We start from the raw sequence: 24448 nt of genomic DNA, 5'->3' as shown, positions 1-24448 counted from the left end.
TCACATTGACGATACTGTGGATTTAGAAGAGTGAATCTACAGTGCCTTATGCATGCTCACATTGACGATACTGTGGATTTAGAAGAGTGAATCTACAGTGCCTTATGCATGCTCACATTGACGATACTGTGGAAAACGAACAGTGAATCTACACTCCCCTATGCATGCTCACATTGACGATACTGTGGAAAACGAAGAGTGAATCTACAGTGCCTTATGCATGCTCACATTGACGATACTGTGGAAAACGAAGAGTGAATCTACAGTGCCTTATGCATGCTCACCTTGATAATATTGTGCATTATTATAGCAGGTCGATGGTTGTGTACACAGTATTGCCTTATACACCCTGCTTCACGCCTTCTCCAGTGACCCCTTATTCCCTTGAACCTTTGGTGGGATTCAGTGTTTTAACTTCCATAATCCCCAGCTGCCCACAGTGACCTTTTCATTTTCTGTTTTGCAGTTTTCCTTACAGAGTCATCCCTGTGCACAGTGAGCAGCTCTCAGGTAAGGGCAAAACTATGTATCTCCAACCTTCATGGGCACATACCATAGGTGTGGAGCACACCACAAACTTGTGCCCCATCTGGGTACAACTACTCCAGAGAGAGGCAGCGGGAGGCGGGGAGCATCAGTGCACACCTCACCCATTCGTCTTACACTCAGGGGGTATTTGTGGCTCTTTTCAATGAGCAGCCTACACACACAATGCCTCAAACCTACATCCACACACCAGCACACACTGCCTCAAACCTACCTCCTCACACCAGCACACTCTGCCTCATAACTACCGCCACACACCAGCACACGCTGCCTCATAACTACCGCCACACACCAGCACACACTGCCTCATAACTACCGCCACACACCAGCACACGCTGCCTCAAACCTACCTCCACACATCAGCACACGCTGCCTCATAACTACCGCCACACACCAGCACACGCTGCCTCATAACTACCGCCACACACCAGCACACGCTGCCTCATAACTACCGCCACACACCAGCACACACGGCCTCAAACCTACCTCCACACACCAGCACACACTGCCTCAAACCTACCTCCACACATCAGCACACGCTGCCTCATAACTACCGCCACACACCAGCACACACTGCCTCAAACCTACCTCCACACACCAGCACACACTGCCTCAAACCTACCTCCTCACACCAGCACACGCTGCCTCATAACTACCGCCACACACCAGCACACACTGCCTCAAACCTACCTCCACACACCAGCACACACTGCCTCATAACTACCGCCACACACCAGCACACGCTGCCTCAAAACTACCGCCACACACCAGCACACACTGCCTCAAACCTACCTCCACACACCAGCACACACTGCCTCAAACCTACCTCCACACATCAGCACACACTGCCTCAAACCTACCTCCACACACCAGCACACACTGCCTCAAACCTACCTCCACACATCAGCACACGCTGCCTCATAACTACCGCCACACACCAGCACATGTTGCCTCATAACTACCTCCACAGACCTAGCACACACTGCCTCATAACTACCTCCACACATCAGCACACGCTGCCTCATAACTACCTCCACACACCAGTACACGCTGCCTCTTAACTACAGCCACACACCAGCACACGCTGCCTCAAACCTACCTCCACACACCTAGCACACACTGCCTCATAAATACCTCCACACACCAGCACACGCTGCCTCATAACTACCGCCACACACCAGCACACACTGCCTGCACACGTTGCCTCATAACTACCTCCACACACCTAGCACATACTGCCTGCATACACCACTTCAGTATAACTACCTCCATACATCATCACACACTGCCTGCACACACTGCCTCTTGACTACCTCCACACACCAGCACACACTGCCTGCATACACTGCCTCACTGTACCTAGCTCCACACACCAGCACACACTGCCTGCATACACTGCCTCACTGTACCTAGCTCCACACACCAGCACAAACTGCATCATTCTAACTAGCTCCACACACCAGCACACACTGCATGCAGAAACTGCCTCATAACTACCGCCACACACCAGCACACACTGCCTCATAACTTCCTCCACACACCAGCACAATGCATGCACACACTGCCTCATAACTACCTCCATACATCAGCACACACTGCCTCATACCTACCTCCACACACCAGCACAAACCATGCACACACTGCCTCATAACTACCTCCACACATCAGCAGACACTGCCTCATAACTATCTCCACACACCAGCACGTACTGCTGCACACTGTCTCATAACTACCTCCACACACCAGCAAGCACTGCCTGAACACACTGCCTTATAACTACCTCAAAACACCAGCACAATGCATGATCACACTGCTTCATACATACCTTCACACATCATCAAACCCTGCCTGCACACACTGCCTCATAACTACCTCCATACACCAATACACACTGCCTCATAACTACCTCCACACATCAGCACACGCTGCCTCATAACTACCTCCACACACCAGTACACACTGCCTCTTAACTACAGCCACACAGCAGCACACACTGCCTCAAACCTACCTCCACACACCTAGCACACACTGCCTCATAAATACCTCCACACACCAGCACACGCTGCCTCATAACTACCGCCACACACCAGCACACACTGCCTGCACACGTTGCCTCATAACTACCTCCACACACCTAGCACATACTGCCTGCATACACCACTTCAGTATAACTACCTCCATACATCATCACACACTGCCTGCACACACTGCCTCTTGACTACCTCCACACACCAGCACACACTGCCTGCATACACTGCCTCACTGTACCTAGCTCCACACACCAGCACACACTGCCTGCATACACTGCCTCACAGTACCTAGCTCCACACACCAGCACAAACTGCATCATTCTAACTAGCTCCACACACCAGCACACACTGCATGCAGAAACTGCCTCATAACTACCGCCACACACCAGCACACACTGCCTCATAACTTCCTCCACACACCAGCACAATGCATGCACACACTGCCTCATAACTACCTCCATACATCAGCACACACTGCCTCATACCTACCTCCACACACCAGCACAATCCATGCACACACTGCCTCATAACTACCTCCACACATCAGCAGACACTGCCTCATAACTATCTCCACACACCAGCACGTACTGCTGCACACTGTCTCATAACTACCTCCACACACCAGCAAGCACTGCCTGAACACACTGCCTTATAACTACCTCAAAACACCAGCACAATGCATGATCACACTGCTTCATACATACCTTCACACATCAGCAAACCCTGCCTGCACACACTGCCTCATAACTACCTCCATACACCAATACACATTGCCTCATAACTACCTCCACACACCAGCACACACTGCTTCATAACTACCTACAACCACCGGCACACACTGCCTGCACAGACTACCTCATAACTACCTCCACACACTAGTACACACTGCCTCAAAACTACCTCCACACAAGCACACAATGCTTGCACATACTACCTCATAACTATCTCCACACACCAGCACACATTGCCTCATAACTACCTCCACACACCAGCACACATTGCCTCATAACTACCTCCACACACCAACACACATTGCCTCATAACTACCTCCACACACCAGCACACACTGCCTGAATACACCACTTCAGTATAACTACCTCCACAAATCAGCACACACCGCCTGCTTCAAAGCCGCTCCATGTTTTACTGGAATGCGCTGTCTCAGGGCAGCGCAAGTTCATGGCTGCCCTGGGGGCTGCACATTCAATATAATAGGGAGCACTTTTTCTGTTTACGCCTGGCACACCTGTTGTAAAGTGCGCTGTGGTGCAAAGAGAGAAAATGTGCCCTATGTGTAATGCGGCCCCAGATTTTTGAAGCCATTCAAAGCCATGCAAAGTGACTTTGCGTGGCTTCGTAATTCTGACTTAGAAGTTTGCGTCACACATGGATGAGGCTGCGTGGTGCATGCATGACACAAAGCTCTCATAAATATGCACCCCTGTGACTGTCCCTTCACATTCTTCTCTTGTTGATTCCTTTCAGCAAAAGAGGAACTCTTCCAGAATGTCTTGACTCAAGTTGCTGAACAATTTTCCAGGTAACCGAATTGCTTGTGCTGTGGGGTGGCTGCTGGGATGTAGAGAGACCTCCGCCAGTGGTGGGTGGTGAACTTTAAAGGGAAGTTATCCGGCTGTGGTAGCCACTGGAGACAGCTGGCCTCACTTGTTCTAAGGGGAAGAGGGATCTGAAGAGATGTGCTTACATATTCCAATAATTTTGTGTGTGGGAGGAAAACTTTACCCTTCCCAGGGGTTATTCAGACTTAAAGCTTGCTGAGAACTCTTCTCAACATTGTGGTAAATCAGTACATTTTCAGCACAGTGTCCCTGAAAATTGGCTAAAGAGCTTCATGTATTACAGGCAGCTAATGAAAAATCTGATTATTCGCTATATACTACTGCTATTAACAAATTCACAAGGCCTGTTGTTTATATTGGTTATCCAAATATATGCCATCTTTCTTCACTTCAGTTACACACCTTCCCCATCCAACTGGCTTCTCAGGTATATGTTATGACTGAGAATCCACTTTGAAGATGTGTGGACCAATCAAATGTTGTACATCTCTCAGAGACATACACCATACACAGCATGTATTAGAGAAATCTTACAGTGTCACGTAGCAAAGTCACTGTAGAACCACAGGGAGTTACAGGATCATCAGTCAGGCAGGGTACACCGATCCCACATGCTCAGGCCACAGACAGCAGCACTGAACACAGAAGAAGGACTGCACGTGCACAAGCAAGTGCCCTCTTGTACCAAGGAGCTAAAATCAGCATGAATCCTGCTGAGCACCACATGAACAAAATATAGATCTGAAATCACTTAGTCTGAACCTTGAGGGACAGACTTAAGAAGCCCCTAGTGCCACCTTGCGCCTCATTTGCGTCATTGTTTTTTTACGCAAAGGTGGCATTTCCCCTGCACCATATTTACAAAGCTGTGCACTGCTTGCACCATTTTGTCATAAATCTAGGCCTTAGTTTGCCACTTTTAACACAGATTTGACCACGAGATATAAGAGTTGTATTTTAGATAAACAAACTTAATTCCCTCGCCACCCCAAACCCCGTACCTGTGTCCTGACATGCTAGATTTTACTGTTGTTTACTTTAGTACATATGTTTGCTCCATGAGCAACAGCTTTCCGTTGTAAGCAGACACTCACTCAGACTGACTCCCCCTTGCCTATATGTATCATCAGCAAGTGCCAGGATGCCCACCTCGCAGCAGGGAGTCTCGCCACTTCTGCAGCCTGGCAGAATTATAACAATAATGCCCACTATGTAAAGGATGGGCCTCCATTACACCGTGATTAGCACAATGTTGCCAAGAGTGTCCATTGAGTCAAGGATGTGCACCATTATACTAGGAGCAGGCAGTAGTTAGGTCACTCTCCCAATGGATGGACATCATTCTGCTAAGGACTTCAAGAATGTGTTGTAATTATGCAAGAGACTTCCCCAGATCCAGTGAGGGCAACTCAGACGGGTGTGTGTGCTGAGTGTGTGCAGAGTGTGCACAGAGTGTGTGCCCACTGTGCAGTCTGTAGTATTTGCAAAGTGTGTGCAGTGTGTGAAGAATGTGTGTAGAGTGCTCAGTGTTTCCAGTGTGTGCAGTGTGTGCAGAGTGTGTGCAGTGTGTGAAGAGTGTGTGCAGACTCCTCAGTGTTTCCAGTGTGTCCAGTGTTTGCAGAGTGTGTGCAGAGTGTGTGAAGAATGTGTGTAGAGTGCTCAGTGTTTCCAGTGTGTGCAGTGTGTGCAGAGTGTGTGCAGAGTGTGTGAAGAGTGTGTGCAGACTCCTCAGTGTTTCCAGTGTGTGCAGTGTTTGCAGAGTGTGAGAAGAGTGTGTGCAGACTCCTCAGTGTTTCCAGTGTGTGCAGTGTTTGCAGAGTGTGTGCAGAGTGTGTGAAGAGTGTGTGCAGACTCCTCAGTGTTTTCAAGGTGTGCAGTGTTTGCAGAGTGTGTGCAGAGTGTGTGAAGAATGTGTGTAGAGTGCTCAGTGTTTCCAGTGTGTGCAGTGTGTGCAGAGTGTGTGCAGAGTGTGTGAAGAGTGTGTGCAGACTCCTCAGTGTTTCCAGTGTGTGCAGTGTTTGCAGAGTGTGTGCAGAGTGTGTGAAGAATGTGTGTAGAGTGCTCAGTGTTTCCAGTGTGTGCAGAGTGTGTGAAGAGTGTGTGCAGACTCCTCAGTGTTTCCAGTGTGTGCAGTGTTTGCAGAGTGTGTGCAGAGTGTGAGAAGAGTGTGTGCAGACTCCTCAGTGTTTCCAGTGTGTGCAGTGTTTGCAGAGTGTGTGCAGAGTGTGTGAAGAGTGTGTGCAGACTCCTCAGTGTTTCCAGTGTGTGCAGTGTTTGCAGAGTGTGTGCAGAGTGTGTGAAGAGTGTGTGCAGACTCCTCAGTGTTTCCAGTGTGTGCAGTGTTTGCAGAGTGTGTGCAGAGTGTGTGAAGAATGTGTTCTCAAAGTGCAGAGTATTTACAAAGTGTGTGGAGAGTATTTACAGTGTGTGCAGTGTGCACAGAGTATTTACAGAGCATGTGCTGAATGTTTGCAGAGCATTTGCAGACCGTTTGCAGACCGTTTGCAGTTCATTCAGAGCTAGAGTTGGAATCCCTTCGAGGCGCTATGACTCTAGGAGGTGTGCACTAAGGGTCCACCACACCATTGCTCAGTATTGTGTCCCAGTTCCCCTCAGCTGCTGTGTGCAGAGTGTGTGCACAGTGTTGGCAGAGCACATGCAGAATGTGCGCAGACCGTTTGCAGACCGTTTGCAGTTCATTCACAGTTAGAGTTGGAATCCCTTCGAGGCGCTATGACTCGAGGGGGTGTGCACTTAGGATCCACCACACCATTGCTCTGTATTTTGTCCCAGTTCCCCTCAGTTGCTGTGTGCAGAATGTGTGCAGAGTGTGTGCAGCGCGTGTGCAGATTGTTTGCAGTTCATTCACAGAGTTGGAATCCCTTCGAGGCGCTATGACTCTAGGAGGTGTGCACTAAGGGTCCACCACACCATTGCTCTGTATTTTGTCCCAGTTCCCCTTCTTCCCTCAGCTGCTGTTTGGTGTTTTTCTCTTTTCCAGGGTATTTAATGTCCACGAGCTGAAGTCGGAGTTAGCCAATCACCTAGCCCAGCTGGAGCGGAGAGTAGAATGTGAGTATAACATGTAAATACCCCCATGATGTAGTGCTTGTGACGGCCTCTTGGCACTGGGTGTGCAGTGCTGGGGCTGCTTCGTGTAGTAGGAGAATACAAACTCAGCTGCCTGAGCTCTCATAGGCGTTGCGCACCATAGAAAAAATGTAATTTATTCAGCATTACCTTCGCGTCCTCTGTGCGTGGATGTAAATTCATATTTATTGTATGTAGACTATGACAATATCTGGCCTTCACGCATTATGTATGTCATTATATTTAATTTTGAAGCTATCCAAAGCGCCACGTTAGCACAACGGCTTCATAGCACTATATAGCACGCGCTGAGCTTTATAAGTGCCCTTTCACATATCGAATTAGAAATAAATAAAACAAAGAACAAGCACAGGCTAAAACAAAGAGGAATTCACAAATGCAGACCTTGCCTGACCCCCCCCCCTCCCCAACGCTCAGGCATCTGCAGACATTAAGGCCCACATTTAAGAGCCCCTAGCGCCTCCTTGCCCCACATTAGCGTCATTTTTTTACGCTAATGTGGCCCAGCAAGGACATAATCGCCGCACCAGATTTACAAAGTGATGCAATGCATGCATTGTGCGACTTTGTAACCCCTTGTACCACATTATACCTGCGCCAGGCATAATGTATGCAAGGGGGGCGTTCCCCGGCAAGGGGGTCAAAAAAATGGCACAAAGAAATCTAAAAGACTTCTTTGCGCCATTTTTTGCAGCATTTTTAACGCCTGCTCAGAGGAAGGCGTTGAAAGGGGGCACACCATTGGTTACAGTAGGCCACTATGTATTTTGGCCATAACACTGAACAGTACATCAATAGCGTCAAAGATTTTGACGCTATTGCCCTCTACCATGCACCATGGGGCGCTGTATTTTAAATACGTCGCACACATGGTGGCTGTGGGGGGCGTTAAGGGGCTCAAGATAAGTGGTTGAGCACTGGGTGCAGCAACACTTTTAAAAAATCTGCCCCTAACCCTTTCTAGGTTTTGGCGATTCTGGGGCACATTTATGAGCCCCTTGCGCCATCGTGTGTCACTTTTAGTAACGCTCCAGCAGCTCACACCCTTCACCCATGTCAATGAGGCCACGCAAAGCCACTTTGTGTGGTTTTGAATGGCCTCATAGCTATGCAGTAAGGCAACGCAGCATAAATTGCTGCGTTGCCTCACACTGCGCCAGGGAGGCGTTCCATGGGCGTCGCGGTGGGTGTTCCCACGCAACACCCATGGATTTTGACATTGCCCCATATTTACAAGGACGTGTAAACCTGGGATGCGCCAAAACATGACGCGTCCTCAGGGAAGGCGCAACGAGGGGAAATATCTTTATTTCTCCTTGTGTTTTTTCTCTTTCTATGTGTGCTGCATTCTGCTGTACACATCGAAAGAGGAAACAGCCTCTGTTAGACCTGGCATCCTTGGCGGGGTCTCCTTTAACTTTTTGCCTGTGTTTCCCAGGTTGTTGATGTGTGCTGGACTCTTTTTGTGCTGTTTTTGTTACTCTGGGCACTTTACCACTGCTAACCAGTGCTAAAGTGCAACTGCTCCTATGTAAAATGTATGTGTGATTGACTTTCCATGACTGGTATATTTGATTTACTTCTAAGTCCCTAGTACAGTGCACTAGAGGTGCCCAGGGCCTGTAAATCAAATGCTACTAGTGGGCCTGCAGCACTGGTTGTGCCACCCACATTAGTAGCCCTGTAAACATGGCTCAGACCTGCGGCTGCAGTGTCTGTGAGTGTAGTTTTAACTGCCAATTCGACTTGACAAGTGTACCCACTTGCCAGTCCTAAAACCTTCCCTTTTCTTACATGTAAGACACCCCTAAGGAAGCCCCATGGGCAAGGTGCAGTGTATGTTTAAGGTAGGACATATACTAATGTGTTTATATGTTCTGACAGTGAAATACTGCCAAATTCGTTTTTCACTGTTTCAGGGCCTATCTCTCTCATAGGTTCACATGGGGGCTGCCTTTAAATGTGATTAACGCGTTGATTCCCTTTGAGAGCGAATAGACATGTGGAGTTTGGGGTGTCTGAACTCACAATTTAAAAATCAATCTTTTAGTGAAGTTTGTTTTTAGATTGTGGCCCTCATTACGACCTTGGCAGGCGGCTTCAGCCAATGCAGCCGCACTCCCGCCGCGGCCATCAGGAGATCCCCGCCGGCCCAGCGGGGATCTCGGCCGCAAAACAGGAGCCGGCTCCAAATGGAGCCTGCGGTGTTGTGGCCGTGGCAGGGGGCCCCGCAACTCCCCGTACCGCCAGCCTTTTCCTGGCAGTTCAAACCGCCAGGAAAAGGCTGGTGGTAGGGGGACTCGTAATCCCCTGGGCAGTGCTGCAAGCAGCGCTGCCCTAGCGGATTAAAACCGCCGGGACCACTGTGGCGGGAAACCGCCGGGACCACTGTGGCAGGAAACCGCCGGTCCCGGCGGTGCGACCGCAGCGCTTCCGCCACGGTCGTAATTCCCTGTGAAGCACCGCCAGCCTGTTGGCGGTGCTTCCTCTGAAACAGCCTTGTAATGACCCCCTGTGTGTTTGAAAATGCCACTTTTAGAAAGTAGGCATTTACTTGCTTAAACCATTCTGTGACTGCCTATTTGTGGACTCCCCGTCTGGGTTAGTTCGACAGTTGTGCTGTTTGCATCTCTCTCTAGACAGTGACACAAAGGGAGCTGGGGTGTAGTCCTGAATATCCTGATGAGCCATCGGGGCTGAGGGGAGGAGTGGTCACTCACATCTCAAAGGTCTGTGCCTGCCCTCACACAATGCAGTCTCCAACCCCCTGGTGTGTGTCTGGGGCCTGGCCTGGGCAAGGCAGGATCTCACAAACAAGAGAGACTTTCCTTTGAAGTACGCCTACTTCGAAGGCAGAAATGGGTATAAGAAGAGCACCCAAACCCCTGAAAATTAGATCACTGCTGGAATCAAGGGGTACCTCTGCCAAGGAGAAGAGCTGAAGAGCTGAGGAGAAGTGCTGCCCTGTCTGTGCTTTGTGGAGCTATCCTGCAGTTGCAGCTTCTGCCTGTGAAAGGGGACAAAGACTGGACTTTGTTGTGCATTCCTGCTTGTGAAGAATCTCCAAGGGCTTGAACTGAGCTTTCCTCCTGTTGTTGAAATCTCAGGGCCATCAAAGACTTCCCCTGCCAGCACCTGGACTCTCTTCTGAGAGTCCTTCCCTGCCAAGTGGAGCCCTATCCAGTTCCTGGGCCCTTGAAAGGTGAAGCTGGCAGACAAAGACTAAAAATCCACACACAGACCGCCGTGTGGGGAAATTTTCAATGCACCTTCTGTGAAACAGCTGATAAACTACGCACCGCCGGCTTCATGGCTGAAATCAACACTCCACCTGCATTGCAGCTGGGAGATCAACACAATGCATCTGGAGAAACAATGTGCAACACCCGGAAACGGAGGCTGATAACAACGCAAACCCCACACAGTGCGGTTTTGTGATACTGTGCAACTGGATTTTCAATGCCACACCGCTGGGTGTGAAAAAACAACGAAAGGCCTGCCCGGACCCGAGGTGCCTGTCAGGATCGACGCATCGCTCTCTTGCAGGAGTGGAGAAACGACGCACGCCGACCCGACCGGAGGAGGAACGACGCACGGTCTCGCTTGCGAGTGAGAAATCGACGCATCGCTGGCCTTTTTCGATGCACACTCATCCATGCAGCTTTATTTTAATGCTACCCAGGTACTTTTGTGCGCTAACAACGTTCTTACTGTTTTCTAAAGGATTTAAGACTCGTATTCTTTGAAAGTTCATAACTTGACTTGTATATGTTGGATTTTTGTCTTTTTGGTCTTGTTTTGTTTAGATAAATATTTTCTATTTTTCTAAACCTGTGTTGTGTCATTTTGTAGTGTCTTCATTGAATTACTGTGTGTGTTGGTACAAATACTTTACACATCGCTTCTGAAGTTAAGCCTGCCTGCTTGTGCCAAGCTACTAAGGGGGTGTGCAGGGGTTAACTGTGGCTGATTCTCCTTTACCCTGCCTAGAGTGAGGGTCCTTGCTTGGGCAGGGGGTAACCTGACTGCCAACCAAAGACCCTGTAGGAGGCTGGCCTAGTTTGTAGTGGTACCAAGCGGTACTTACACTCTGCACCAGGTCCAGTTACCCCTTATTAGTGTAGAAGAGGTGTTCTAGAAGCTTAGGCTGATAGAAAAGGGTAGCTTAGCAGAGCAGCTTAGGCTGAACTAGGAGACATGCAAAGCTCCTACTATACCACTGGTGTCATATGCACAATATCATAAGAAAACACAATACACAGATATACTAAAAATAAAGGTACTTTATTTTTATGACAATATGCCAAAAGTATCTCAGTGAGTACCCTCAGTATGAGGATAGCAAATATACACAAGATATATGTACACAACACCAGAATTATGCAGTAATAGCAATAGAAAGCAATGCAAGCAATGTACAGTCACAATAGATTGCAATGAGAGCACATAGGTATGGGGGCAACACAAACCATATACTCCAAAAGTGGAATGCGAATAACGTATGGACCCCAAACCTATGTGAGCTTGTAGAGGGTCGCTGGGACTGTAAGAAAACAGTGAGGGTTAGAAAAATAGCCCACCCTAAGACCCTGAAAAGTAGGTGTAAAGTGCACCTAAGTTCCCCAGAGAGCAAAGAAGTCGTGATAGGGGAATTCTGCAAGGAAGACCAACACCAGCAATGCAACAACGATGGATTTCCAGACGAGAGTACCTGTGGAACAAGGGGACCAAGTCCAAGAGTCACACTCAATTCGGGAGTGGGCAGATGCCCAGGAAATGCCATCTGTGGGTGCAAAGAAGCTGCCACTGGATGTTAGAAGCTGTGGATTCTGCAAGAACGAAGAGGACTAGGAACTTCCCCTTTGGAGGATGGATGTCCCACGTCGTGAAGAAGCTTGCAGAGGTGTTCCCACGCAGAAAGACCACAAGCAAACCTTGCTAGCTGCAAGGGTCGCAGTTAGGGTTTTTGGATGCTGCTGTAGCCCAGGAGGGACCAGGATGTCACCAATTGAGTGAGGAGACAGAGGGGGCGCCCAGCAAGACAAGGAGCCCACTCAGAAGCAAGCAGCACCCGCAGAAGTGCCGGAACAGGCACTACGAAGAAGAGTGAACCGGAGCTCACCCGAAGTCACAAAAGAAGGTCCCACGACGCCGGAGGACAACTCAGGAGGTCGTGCACTGCAGGTTAGAGTGCCATGGACCCAGGCTTGGCTGTGCACGAAGGAAATCCTGGAAGAGTGCACAGGAGCCGGAGCAGCTGCAAATCACGCGGTACCCAGCAATGCAGTCTAGCGTGGTGAGGCAAGGACTTACCTCCACCAAACTTGGACTGAAGAGTCACTGGACTGTGGGAGTCACTTGGACAGAGTTGCTGAGTTCCAGGGACCACGCTCGTCGTGCTGAGAGGGGACCCAGGGGACCAGTGATGCAGTCTTTTGGTGCCTGTGGTTGCAGGGGGAAGATTCCGTCGACCCACAGATTTCTTCGGAGCTTCTAGTGCAGAGAGGAGGCAGACTACCCCCACAGCATGCACCACCAGGAAAACAGTTGAGAAGGCCGCAGGATCAGCGATACAAGGTTGCAGTAGTCGTCTTTGCTACTTTGTTGCGGTTTTGCAGGTGTCCAGAGCAGTCAGCGGTCGATTCCTTGGCAGAAGGTGAAGAGAGAGATGCAGAGGAACTCTGATGAGCTCTTGCATTCGTTATCTAAAGAATTCCCCAAAGCAGAGACCCTAAATAACCAGAAAAGGAGGTTTGGCTACTTAGGAAGGAGGATAGGCTAGCAACACAGGTAAGAGCCTATCAGAAAGAGTCTCTGACGTCACCTGCTGGCCCTGGCCACTCAGAGCAGTCCAGTGTGCCAGCAGCACCTTTGTTTCCAAGATGGCAGAGGTCTGGAGCACACTGGAGGAGCTCTGGGCCCCTCCAGGGGAGGTGCAGGTCAGGGGAGTGGTCACTCCCATTTCCTTTGTCCGGTTTTGTGCCAGAGCAGGGCTGGGGGATCCCTGAACCGGTGTAGACTGGCTTATGGAGAGATGGGCACCATCTGTGCCCATCAAAGCATTTCCAGAGGCTGGGGGAGGCTACTCCTCCCCAGCCCTAACACCTTTCTCCAAAGGGAGAGGGTGTAACACCCTCTCACTGAGGAAGTCCTTTGTTCTGCCTTCCGGGGCCAAGCCTGGCTGGACCCCAGGAGGGCCGAAACCTGTCTGAGGGGTTGGCAGCAGCAGCAGCTGCTGTGAAACCCTGGGAAAGGTAGTTTGGCAGTACCCGGGGCTGTGCTAGAGACTCGGGGGATCATGGAATTGTCTCCTGAATGCCAGAATGCAATTGGGGTGACGATTCCATGATCTTAGACATGTTACATGGCCATGTTCGGAGTTACCATTGTGAAGCTATACATAGGTAGTGACCTATGTATAGTGCACGCGTGTAATGGTGTCCCCGCACTCACAAAGTCTGGGAAATTTGCCCTGAACAATGTGGGGGCACCTTGGCTAGTGCCAGGATGTCCACACACTAAGTAACTTAGCACCCAACCTTTACCAGGTAAAGGTTAGACATATAGGTGACTTATAAGTTACTTAAGTGCAGTGGTAAATGGCTGTGAAATAACGTGGACTTTATTTCACTCTGGCTGCAGTGGCAGGCCTGTGTAAGAATTGTCAGAGCTCCCTATGGGTGGCAAAAGAAATGCTGCAGCCCATAGGGATCTCCTGGAACCCCAATACCCTGGGTACCTCAGTACCATATACTAGGGAATTATAAGGGTGTTCCAGTATGCCAATGTGAATTGGTGAAATTGGTCACTAGCCTGTTAGTGACAATTCGGAAAGCAAAGAGAGAGCATAACCACTGAGGTTCTGGTTAGCAGAGCCTCAGTGAGACAGTTAGTTATCACACAGGGAACACATACAGGGCACACTTATAAGCACTGGGGCCCTAGCTGGCAGGGTCCCAGTGACACATACAACTAAAACAACATATATACAGTGAAATATGGGGGTAACATGCCAGGCAAGATGGTACTTTCCTACACAACCCCCCCCCCCAAACGAAGGACAATAAGACTAGCCATGACCTGATGAGTCTTCATTGTCTAAGTGGAAATATCTGGAGAGTCCATCTGCATTGGAGTGGGTACTCCCAGGTCTATGTTCCACTGTATAGTCCATTCCCTGTAGAGATATGGACCACCTTAACAATTTAGGGTTTTCACCTTTCATTTGTTTTAGCCAAAGTAGAGGTTTGTGGTCTGTCTGAACAATGAAGTGAGTGCCAAACAGGTATGGCCTCAACTTCTTCAGTGCCCAGACCACAGCAAAGGCCTCCCTCTTTCTGGCAGACCAACGCTTTTCTCTAGGGGTCAACCTCCTGCTGATAAAAGCAACAGGTTGATCCTGGCCCTCAGAATTAAGTTGTGATAAGACTGCCCCTACCCCTAATTCAGATGCATCAGTTTGGACAATGAATTATTTGGAGTAACAGGGGCTTTTCAGGACAGGTGCAGAGCACATGGCCTGCGTCAGCTCCTCAAAAGCTTTTTGACAGTTAGCTGTCCACAATACCTTTTTAGGCATTTTCTTAGATGTGAGGTCATTAAGAGGGGCTGCTATGGAGCCATAGTTCTTTATGAACCTCCTGTAGTACCCAGTGAGGCCTAAAAAGGCTCTTACTTGAGTCTGAGTTGTAGGGGGAACCCAATGTATAATAGTTTGGATTTTCCCCTGAAGTGGTGCAATCTGTTCTCCACCTACCAGGTGTCCCAGATAAACCACTTTCCCCTGCCCTATCTGGCACTTTGAAGCCTTGATAGTGAGGCCTGCCTTTTGCAGGGCCTCCAAAACTTTCCATAGGTGGACCAGGTGATCATCCCAGCTGGAGCTAAAGACAGCTATATCATCTAGATATGCTGCACTAAAAGCCTCCAACCCTTGCAGGACTGTATTCACCAACCTCTGAAAAGTGGCAGGTGCATTTTTCAAACCAAAGGGCATTACTGTGAATTGGTAGTGCCCTCCAATGGTTGAAAATGCAGTTTTTGCTTTAGCATCCTCTGATAACTTGATCTGCCAATACCCTGCAGTCAAATCAAAGGTGCTTAGATACTTGGCAGATGCCAGTGTATCTACGAGCTCATCTGCCCTGGGTATAGGGTGAGCATCAGTTTTAGTTACCTGGTTGAGACCTCTGTAGTCTACACAAAATCTAATTTCCCTTTTCCCATCTTTGGAATGAGGCTTTGGTACAAGTACCGCAGGAGAGGCCCATGGACTTTCAGAGTGCTCAACCACTCCCAGTTCAAGCATTTTCTGAACCTCTTGTTTTATGCAGTCCCTGACATGGTCAGGCTGCCTATAGATCTTACTTTTGAAAGGCAAGCTGTCTCCAGTATCTACAGTGTGCTCACACCAAGAAGTGGTGCCTGGCACAGTAGAAAAGAGTTCAGAAAACTGACCCAGGAGATTTATGCAGTGGTCTTTCTGCTCAGCAGTAAGACAATCTGCCAGAACTACACCTTCCACTAGAGCATCTTGTTCTGTGGAAGAGAAGAGATCAGGAAGAGGGTCACTCTCTTCTTCTTGTCCTTCATCTGTTGCCATGAGCAGGGTGAGATCAGCCCTGTCATAGTAGGGTTTCAGGCGATTGACATGGAGCACCCTAAGGGGACTCCTGGCAGTGCCCAAGTCAACTAAATAGGTGACTTCTCCCTTTTTCTCAACAATAATGTAGGGACCACTCCATTTGTCTTGGAGTGCTCTTGGGGCCACAGGCTCCAAGACCCACACTTTCTGCCCTGGTTGGTACTGAATCAGAACGGCCTTTTGGTCATGCCATTGCTTTTGGAGCTCTTGGCTGGCCTGAAGGTTTTTGCTGGCCTTTTTCATATACTCAGCCATTCTGGATCTTAGGCCAAGTACATAGTCCACTATGTCTTGCTTAGGAGCTTTTAAAGGTTGTTCCCAACCCTCCTTTACAAGTGTTAGAGGACCTCTTATAGGGTGTCCAAATAGGAGTTCAAAGGGGCTGAAGCCCACTCCTTTTTGGGGTACCTCCCTGTAAGCAAAAAGGAGGCAAGGTAACAGGACATCCCATCTCCTCCGGAGTTTTACAGGGAGTCCCATTATCATTCCTTTGAGAGTTTTGTTAAATCTCTCAACCAGTCCATTTGTTTGTGGATGATAGGGTGTGGTGAACTTGTATGTCACACCACATTCCTTCCACATGGCCTTTAAGTAAGCAGACATAAAGTTGCTACCTCTGTCTGATACCACCTCTTTTGGGAAGCCCACCCTGGAAAAGATTCCCAGGAGGGCCTTTGCCACTGCAGGAGCTGTAGTGGTCCTTAGAGGAATTACTTCAGGATATCTGGTGGCATGGTCCACTACCACCAAGATAAACCTATTGCCTGAAGCAGTAGGAGGGTCAAGGGGGCCAACTATGTCAACCCCTACCCTTTCAAAGGGAACCCCAACCACAGGCAGTGGAATAAGGGGTGCCTTTGGGGTGCCACCTGTTTTGCCACTGGCTTGACAGGTGACACAGGACTTACACAATTCCTTTGTGTCCTCTGACATTCTAGGCCAAAGAAACAAGGGAACAAGCCTGTCCCATGTTTTCATTTGTCCCAAATGTCCAGCCAAGGGAATGTCGTGGGCTAGAGTTAGGAGGAACTCTCTGTATTGCAAGGGAATAACCAATCTCCTGGCAGCTCCAGGTTTTGGGTCCCTTGCCTCTGTATACAAGAGGTTGTCCTCCCAGTAAACTCTGTGAGAGTCACTGACATCCCCATTTTGCTGTTTGACGGCTTGCTGTCTTAGACCCTCTAGTGTGGGACAGGTCTGCTGTGCCACACTCAGCTCCTCCCTGGCAAGCCCCCCTCCACCCAAAAGCTCAGCAGTGTCTGCTTCCAGCTCCTCTGGTGAAGGTTCTGCACAGGGTGGAAATTCTTCTTCCTCAGAAGTTGAATCCACTGTAGAGGGAGGGATAGTAGGTAGTGTTTTACCTTTACTAACCCTAGCTTTAGGGAGCACTTGGTCCACTGTTCTAGGATCCAAGTCACCCTGTCCTTTTTGCTTTTTGGCCTGAGCCCTGGTCAAAGCAAAAATATGCCCAGGAATGCCCAGCATTGCTGCATGAGCCTCCAACTCCACTTCTGCCCAAGCTGATGTCTCTAAATCGTTCCCTAGTAGGCGGTCTACAGGTAAATCTGAGGCAACCACAACTTTCTTTGGACCAGTAACCCCCCCCCCCCAGTTGAGATTCACAACAGCCATGGGGTGGCTAAGAGTGTTGTTATGAGCATCAGTCACTTGGTACTGGTGACCAAGTAGGTGTTGTTCAGGGTGGACCAGTTTCTCTATTACCATGGTAACACTGGCACCTGTGTCCCTGTAGGCCTGACCCTCAACACCATTTATTAGGGGAAGTTGCTTGTACTTATCCATATTAAGGGGACAAGCAACCAAGGTGGCCAAATCAATGGCCCCCTCAGAGACTAACACAGCCTCTGTGGTCTCCCTAACAAGACCAACCCCAACTAAATTACCAAAAGTGAGCCCAGCTACTCCCTTGGATTGGCTATTAGTAGGTTTGCCCCCACCACCACTGCTATTACTAGGGGCACTAGGTGTAGTAGTAGGGGTTGTGGTAGTGGGAGGCTTGGTGCTTTTCTTTGGACAACTGGCATCAGTTGTCCAATGGCCTTTTACTTTACATAAATAGCACCATGGTTTCTTTACTTGATTAGAAGAGTATTTGGACCCACCACCCCCACCAGAGTGTTTTTGTGGGCCTGATGAAGACTCATTTTTAGATTTGTCCCCACCCTTGTCTGAAGACTTACCATCCTTCTTCTTGCCATCCTTGTCACCCCCTGTATGAACGTTTCTGTTCACTCTTGTTCTGACCCATTTGTCTGCCTTCTTTCCCAATTCTTGGGGAGAGGGCAGATCTGAGTCCACTAGATATTGGTGCAACAAATCAGACACACAGTTATTAAGAATATGCTCTCTCAGGATTAAGTTACACAGGCTTTCATAGTCAGAAACTTTACTGCCATGTAACCACCCCTCCAAGGCCTTCACTGAATGGTCAACAAAGTCTACCCAGTCTTGTGAAGACTCCTTTTTGGTTTCTCTGAACTTGATCCTGTACTGTTCAGTGGTTAACCCATAACCATCTAGGAGTGCATTCTTAAGAACTGAAAAATTATTGGCATCACTTTCCTTCACAGTAAGGAGCCTATCCCTACCCTTTCCACTGAAAGATAGCCATAGGATAGCAGCCCACTGCCTTTGAGGGGCCACCTGTACAACACAGGCCCTCTCAAGTGCAGCAAACCACTTGTTAATGTCATCCCCCTCCTTGTAAGGGGGAACTATCTTGTGCAGATTCCTAGAATCATGCTCTTTTACAGGATTACTATCTGTAATACTGCTGCTGCCACCATGGGGTCCAAACCCCAACCTCTGCCTTTCTTTTTCTAAGTCAAATGCTTCTCTGTCTAGATCCAGCTGTAGCTTTTTAAGCTTCAGCCTGGACTCTTCCACTCTCAATCTATTGAATTCCCTTTCTAACACTCTGTCATCAGGGTGGGTGGGTTGGGCATGCTTAGACACAGAAGAATGGTGTGAAAGAACAGAGGGAGACCTGTCCCTAATACATGGCACCCTAACAACCTGTCCTAAAGGAGTGACATCCCTACTGTGATGAGAGCTTAGTACCAGCCATGCTAGGTGGCCTGCTAAGGGGCAGGTTGGGAAGTTTCCCATCTAACACTTTTGCTGGGGCTGCCCCTGAATCAGAGTGTGAACCATCAGCTAATCTCTCACCTGATGTGCCAGCTATGGCCTTATCATTCTCAATGAGCATATTAACCAACAGTTCTCTAGAGGGATTCTTCCCTACCCCTAAACCTCTATCAATGCAGAGACTCCTTACACCTTTCCAGTTAAGGTGGTCATAAGCTGTGCTGGCCAGATCCAGAGTTTGACCTGTACCAGACACGATAGGAAAAGGTTTAAGGGACAGAAAAAAAAAACTTTTTCAACTTTTGAGAAACTTTTTGAAAGTTTTAGAGGTGCTTTTCAGCACTTAGCAATAGAGTAAGAGAAGAAAAACAAAACTTTTTGGTTAGGTGTACATACACTGAACTTGTTTTGTATATTTTTCTCTTATGAAAAATACAAAATGACAAAGCGGTAAGTAGTTGCAAGTACTTATCCCACCGCTGCACAACCAATGTAGGAGGCTGGCCTGGCTTGTAGTGGTACCAAGGGGTACTTACACTCTGCACCAGGTCTAGTTATCCCTTATTAGTGTAGAAGAGGTGTCTAGCAGCTTAGGCTGATAGAAAAGGTAGCTTAGCAGAGCAGCTTAGGCTGAACTAGGAGACGTGTAAAGCTCCTACTATACCACTGGTGTCATATGCACAATATCATAAGAAAACACAATACACAGATATACTAAAAATAAAGGTACTTTATTTTTATGACAATATGCCAAAAGTATCTCAGTGAGTACCCTCAGTATGAGGATGCCAAATATACACAAGATATATGTACACAATACCAAAAATATGCAGTATAGCAATAGAAAGCAATGCAAGCAATGTACAGTCACAATAGATTGCAATGAGAGCACATAGGTATAGGGGCAACACAAACCATATACTCCAAAAGTGGAATGCGAATAACGTATGGACCCCAAACCTATGTGAGCTTGTAGAGGGTCGCTGGGACTGTAAGAAAACAGTGAGGGTTAGAAAAATAGCCCACCCCAAGACCCTGAAAAGTAGGTGTAAAGTGCACCTAAGTTCCCCAGAGAGCACAGAAGTCGTGATAGGGGAATTCTGCAAGGAAGACCAACACCAGCAATGCAACAACGATGGATTTCCAGACGAGAGTACCTGTGGAACAAGGGGACCAAGTCCAAGAGTCACACTCAATTCGGGAGTGGGCAGATGCCCAGGAAATGCCATCTGTGGGTGCAAAGAAGCTGCCACTGGATGGTAGAAGCTGTGGATTCTGCAAGAACGAAGAGGACTAGGAACTTCCCCTTTGGAGGATGGATGTCCCACGCCGTGAAGAAGCTTGCAGAGGTGTTCCCATGCAGAAAGACCGCAAACAAGAACCTTGCTAGCTGCAAGGGTTGCAGTTGGGGTTTTTGGATGCTGCTGTGGCCCAGGAGGGACCCGGATGTCACCAATTGAGTGAGGAGATAGAGGGGGCGCCCAGCAAGACAAGGAGCCCACTCAGAAGCAAGCAGCACCCAGAGAAGTGCCGGAACAGGCACTACGAAGAACAGTGAACTGGAGCTCACCCGAAGTCACAAAAGAAGGTCCCACGACGCCGGAGGACAACTCAGGAGGTCGTGCACAGCAGGTTAGAGTGCCGGGGAAATCCTGGAAGAGTGCACAGGAGCCGGAGCAGCTGCAAATCACGCGGTACCCAGTAATGCAGTCTAGCGTGGGGAGGCAAGGACTTACCTCCACCAAACTTGGACTGAAGAGTCACTGGACTGTGGGAGTCACTTGGACAGAGTTGCTGAGTTCCAGGGACCACGCTCGTCGTGCTGAGAGGGGACCCAGAGGACCAGTGATGCAGTCTGTTGGTGCCTGCGGTTGCAGGGGGAAGATTCCGTCGACCCACAGATTTCTTCGGAGCTTCTAGTACAGAGAGGAGGCAGACTACCCCCACAGCATGCACCACCAGGAAAACAGTCGAGAAGGCCGCAGGATCAGCGATACAAGGTCGCAGTAGTCCTCTTTGCTACTTTGTTGCGGTTTTGCAGGCGTCCAGAGCAGTCAGCGGTCGAATCCTTGGCAGAAGGTGAAGAGAGAGATGCAGAGGAACTCTGATGAGCTCATGCATTCGTTATCTACAGAATTCCCCAAAGCAGAGACCCTAAATAGCCAGAAAAGGAGGTTTGGCTACTTAGGAAGGAGGATAGGCTAGCAACACAGGTAAGAGCCTTTCAGAAGGAGTCTCTGAGGTCACCTGCTGGCCCTGGCCACTCAGAGCAGTCCAGTGTGCCAGCAGCACCTCTGTTTCCAAGATGGCAGAGGTCTGGAGCACACTGGAGGAGCTCTGGGCACCTCCCAGGGGAGGTGCAGGTCAGGGGAGTGGTCACTCCCCTTTCCTTTGTCCAGTTTCGCGCCAGAGCAGGGCTGGGGGATCCCTGAACCGGTGTAGACTGGCTTATGCAGAGATGGGCACCATCTATGCCCATCAAAGCATTTCCAGAGGCTGGGGGAGGCTACTCCTCCCCAGCCCTGACACCTTTTTCCAAAGAGAGAGGGTGTAACAGCCTCTCTCTGAGGAAGTCCTTTGTTCTGCCTTCCTGGGCCAAGCCTGGCTGGACCCCAGGAGGGCAGAAACCTGTCTGAGGGGTTGGCAGCAGCTGCTGCAGTGAAACCCCGGGAAAGGTAGTTTGGCAGTACCCGGGTCTGTGCTAGAGACTCGGGGGATCATGGAATTGTCTCCCCAATGCCAGAATGGCATTGGGGTGACAATTCCATGATCTTAGACATGTTACATGGCCATGTTCGGAGTTACCATTGTGACGCTATACATAGGTAGTGACCTATGTATAGTGCACACGTGTAATGGTGTCCCCGCACTCACAAAGTCCGGGGAATTTGCCCTGAACAATGTGGGGGCACCTTGGCTAGTGCCAGGGTGCCCACACACTAAGTAACTTAGCACCCAACCTTTACCAGGTAAAGGTTAGACATATAGGTGACTTATAAGTTACTTAAGTGCAGTGGTAAATGGCTGTGAAATAACGTGGACGTTATTTCACTCAGGCTGCAGTGGCAGGCCTGTGTAAGAATTGCCAGAGCTCCCTATGGGTGGCAAAAGAAATGCTGCAGCCCATAGGGATCTCCTGGAACCCCAATACCCTGGGTACCTCAGTACCATATACTAGGGAATAATAAGGGTGTTCCAGTATGCCAATGTGAATTGGTGAAATTGGTCACTAGCCTGTTAGTGACAATTTGGAAAGCAAAGAGAGAGCATAACCACTGAGGTTCTGGTTAGCAGAGCCTCAGTGAGACAGTTAGTCATCACACAGGGAACACATTCAGGCACACTTATGAGCACTGGGGCCCTGGCTGGCAGGGTCCCAGTGACACATACAACTAAAACAACATATATACAGTGAAATATGGGGGTAACATGCCAGGCAAGATGGTACTTTCCTACAGACCCCATTCTTAACAGCCTCCCAGGATTGTTTTTGTGCAGGAAGGTGCCCCTTCAATCCTGCATGCAACACAGGCACCCTTGCACCTCGAAAGGAGTAGGGTGGGGCGGCTGTGGTGTGCGGAGGGGCACCTAAAATTTAATTACATTACATTTTTTTTTAAAACACCTTTTCGGTGTGGCCCCGCGCTGCCCTCCTCTTCCCTGCTAGCTGCACGCAGGCACAGGCTCCCAGCCTGCCCTGTAACCAGTTCTAACACTGCTCAAAGCAGCGTCGGGATTGGCTGGGAGCACCCTGGCTGGGCGCTCCCAGGCAGACTGGGAGCCGGTGCAGGCTCTTTTCAGCCCGGCAACTGTGTTGCCAGGCTGGAGAGAGCGTAGCGCGCATGTCTGTTTGGCTGGCCCGAGCTGGCCAGCCAAACATACGTGTGCAGTGAGGGTGTGTGAGACAAACAAGAGCCCCCCATAAACCTCAGTGCACCTGGGTTTGATGTCCCCCCATAAACCTCAGTGCACCCGGGTTTGATGTCCACCCATAAACCTCTGTGCACCCGGGTTTGATGTCCCCCCATAAACCTCAGTGCACCCGGGTTTGATGTCCCCCCATAAACCTCTGTGCACCCGGGTTTGATGTCCCCCCATAAACCTCAGTGCACCTGGGTTTGATGTCCCCCCATAAACCTCAGTGCACCCGGGTTTGATGTCCCCCCATAAACCTCTGTGCACCCGGGTTTGATGTCCCCCCATAAACCTCAGTGCACCTGGGTTTGATATCCCCCCATAAACCTCTGTGCACCCGGGTTTGTTGTGGTGTAAGGCGCAGTGGTGCCTCATTCAGCAGTAATCGACCTTTCAAGCAGTGAAATCTCTGAAAGTTGTCAATGAGATGCAGGATGCAGGGCCTGTTTACAGCAGCTGTGACATCATTCTCTCAGGGATGCCCACAATATGCCAGGAGTTACAAACACTGTGTCAACGTCAGCATTACGTCAGGGGTGTGACCGCTGTGACAAAGATCGGCACACTATGTGGGTGGGGTGCCATTGGCTACTGCCCTATGACCCATAAAATGCCCCTAAAGCCAGGATTTAGGGCTCCACTGATCCTAGTTTGTCAGATTCCTAGTGACATCACAAGAACGAAGAAGGACTGCTAAGCTGAACCCCTAGCAGCGAAGAAGGAAGACACAAACTGACTTGGCCCCAGCCCTACCGGCCTGTCTCATGCTTCAAAGAGCCTGCAACAAGAAAGCGACACATCCAGCAGAACCAGCGACCTCTGCCAAGCTCCAGAGTACTGCCCTGCATCACAGAGGACCAAGAACTCCTGAGGACAGCGGCACTGTCTACAAAGAACTTAAAACTAAGGGAATCCAGAGCCTCCCAGGATCCGTGAGTCCTGACCACTCTGCACCTGACGCCCATGGGCCAAACAACTAGAGAGGATCCCCGGATGATTCCAAGCAAGTGCCCACCCTGGGCTGACCCCTCCAGTCCCTCACGACAACATCTGCATTGGAAATCCAGAGGTCCTCCCCTGACCATGACAGCACAGGATGAAGATACCTATCGCCTAAAGGTACAGTGCACCTGCAGCGCCCTGGCCTTGGGGAACCCAACCTCTGGTGCAGCAACGTCCAGCAGGCGGATCTCCAACTTATCCAGCCTGTGGTTTCTCCCAAGTGACCCCCTGGACTCGACCTGCAGCCTCTAAGTGACTCCTGGGGTCCCCTCATAGGAAAGCATTGGGAGCCAGACGCTATGTTTGCACCCTGCAGCCGGCCGCCCCTGTGCCGCTGAGGGTGTGTGCTTGGTGCCAACTTGTGTCCACTCTGGTGCTCCTCTGAACCCCCAGGTCTGCCCTCCGAAGACGAGGGTAATTACCTGCTAGCAGATCTGAAACCGAGTGCCCCCTGTCTCCATAGGAGCCCAAGTTAAATTTGCCTCCACTTTGACCTCTGCACCCGTCCGGCC

The 24448-nt window shown here is 49.6% G+C and overlaps 1 protein-coding gene across 1 annotated transcript in view; it reads left to right on the top strand.

Moving 5' to 3' along the window:
• PDE9A (phosphodiesterase 9A) overlaps positions 1-24448 on the top strand; it is a 209129-nt gene that overhangs the window by 40265 nt on the left and 144416 nt on the right. Inside the window, exons 4-6 of the mRNA XM_069202968.1 lie at positions 467-510; positions 4062-4116; positions 7158-7228. Coding sequence (XP_069059069.1) covers positions 467-510; positions 4062-4116; positions 7158-7228 — 170 coding nt within the window. The remainder of the gene's footprint in view (positions 1-466; positions 511-4061; positions 4117-7157; positions 7229-24448) is intronic.

This window comes from Pleurodeles waltl, chromosome 8, assembly GCF_031143425.1.
Source record: "Pleurodeles waltl isolate 20211129_DDA chromosome 8, aPleWal1.hap1.20221129, whole genome shotgun sequence".
NCBI classification, from domain to species: domain Eukaryota; kingdom Metazoa; phylum Chordata; class Amphibia; order Caudata; family Salamandridae; genus Pleurodeles; species Pleurodeles waltl.
Note: the sequence above shows the minus strand (reverse complement) of the source record. Positions and strands in the feature narration are given on the sequence as shown.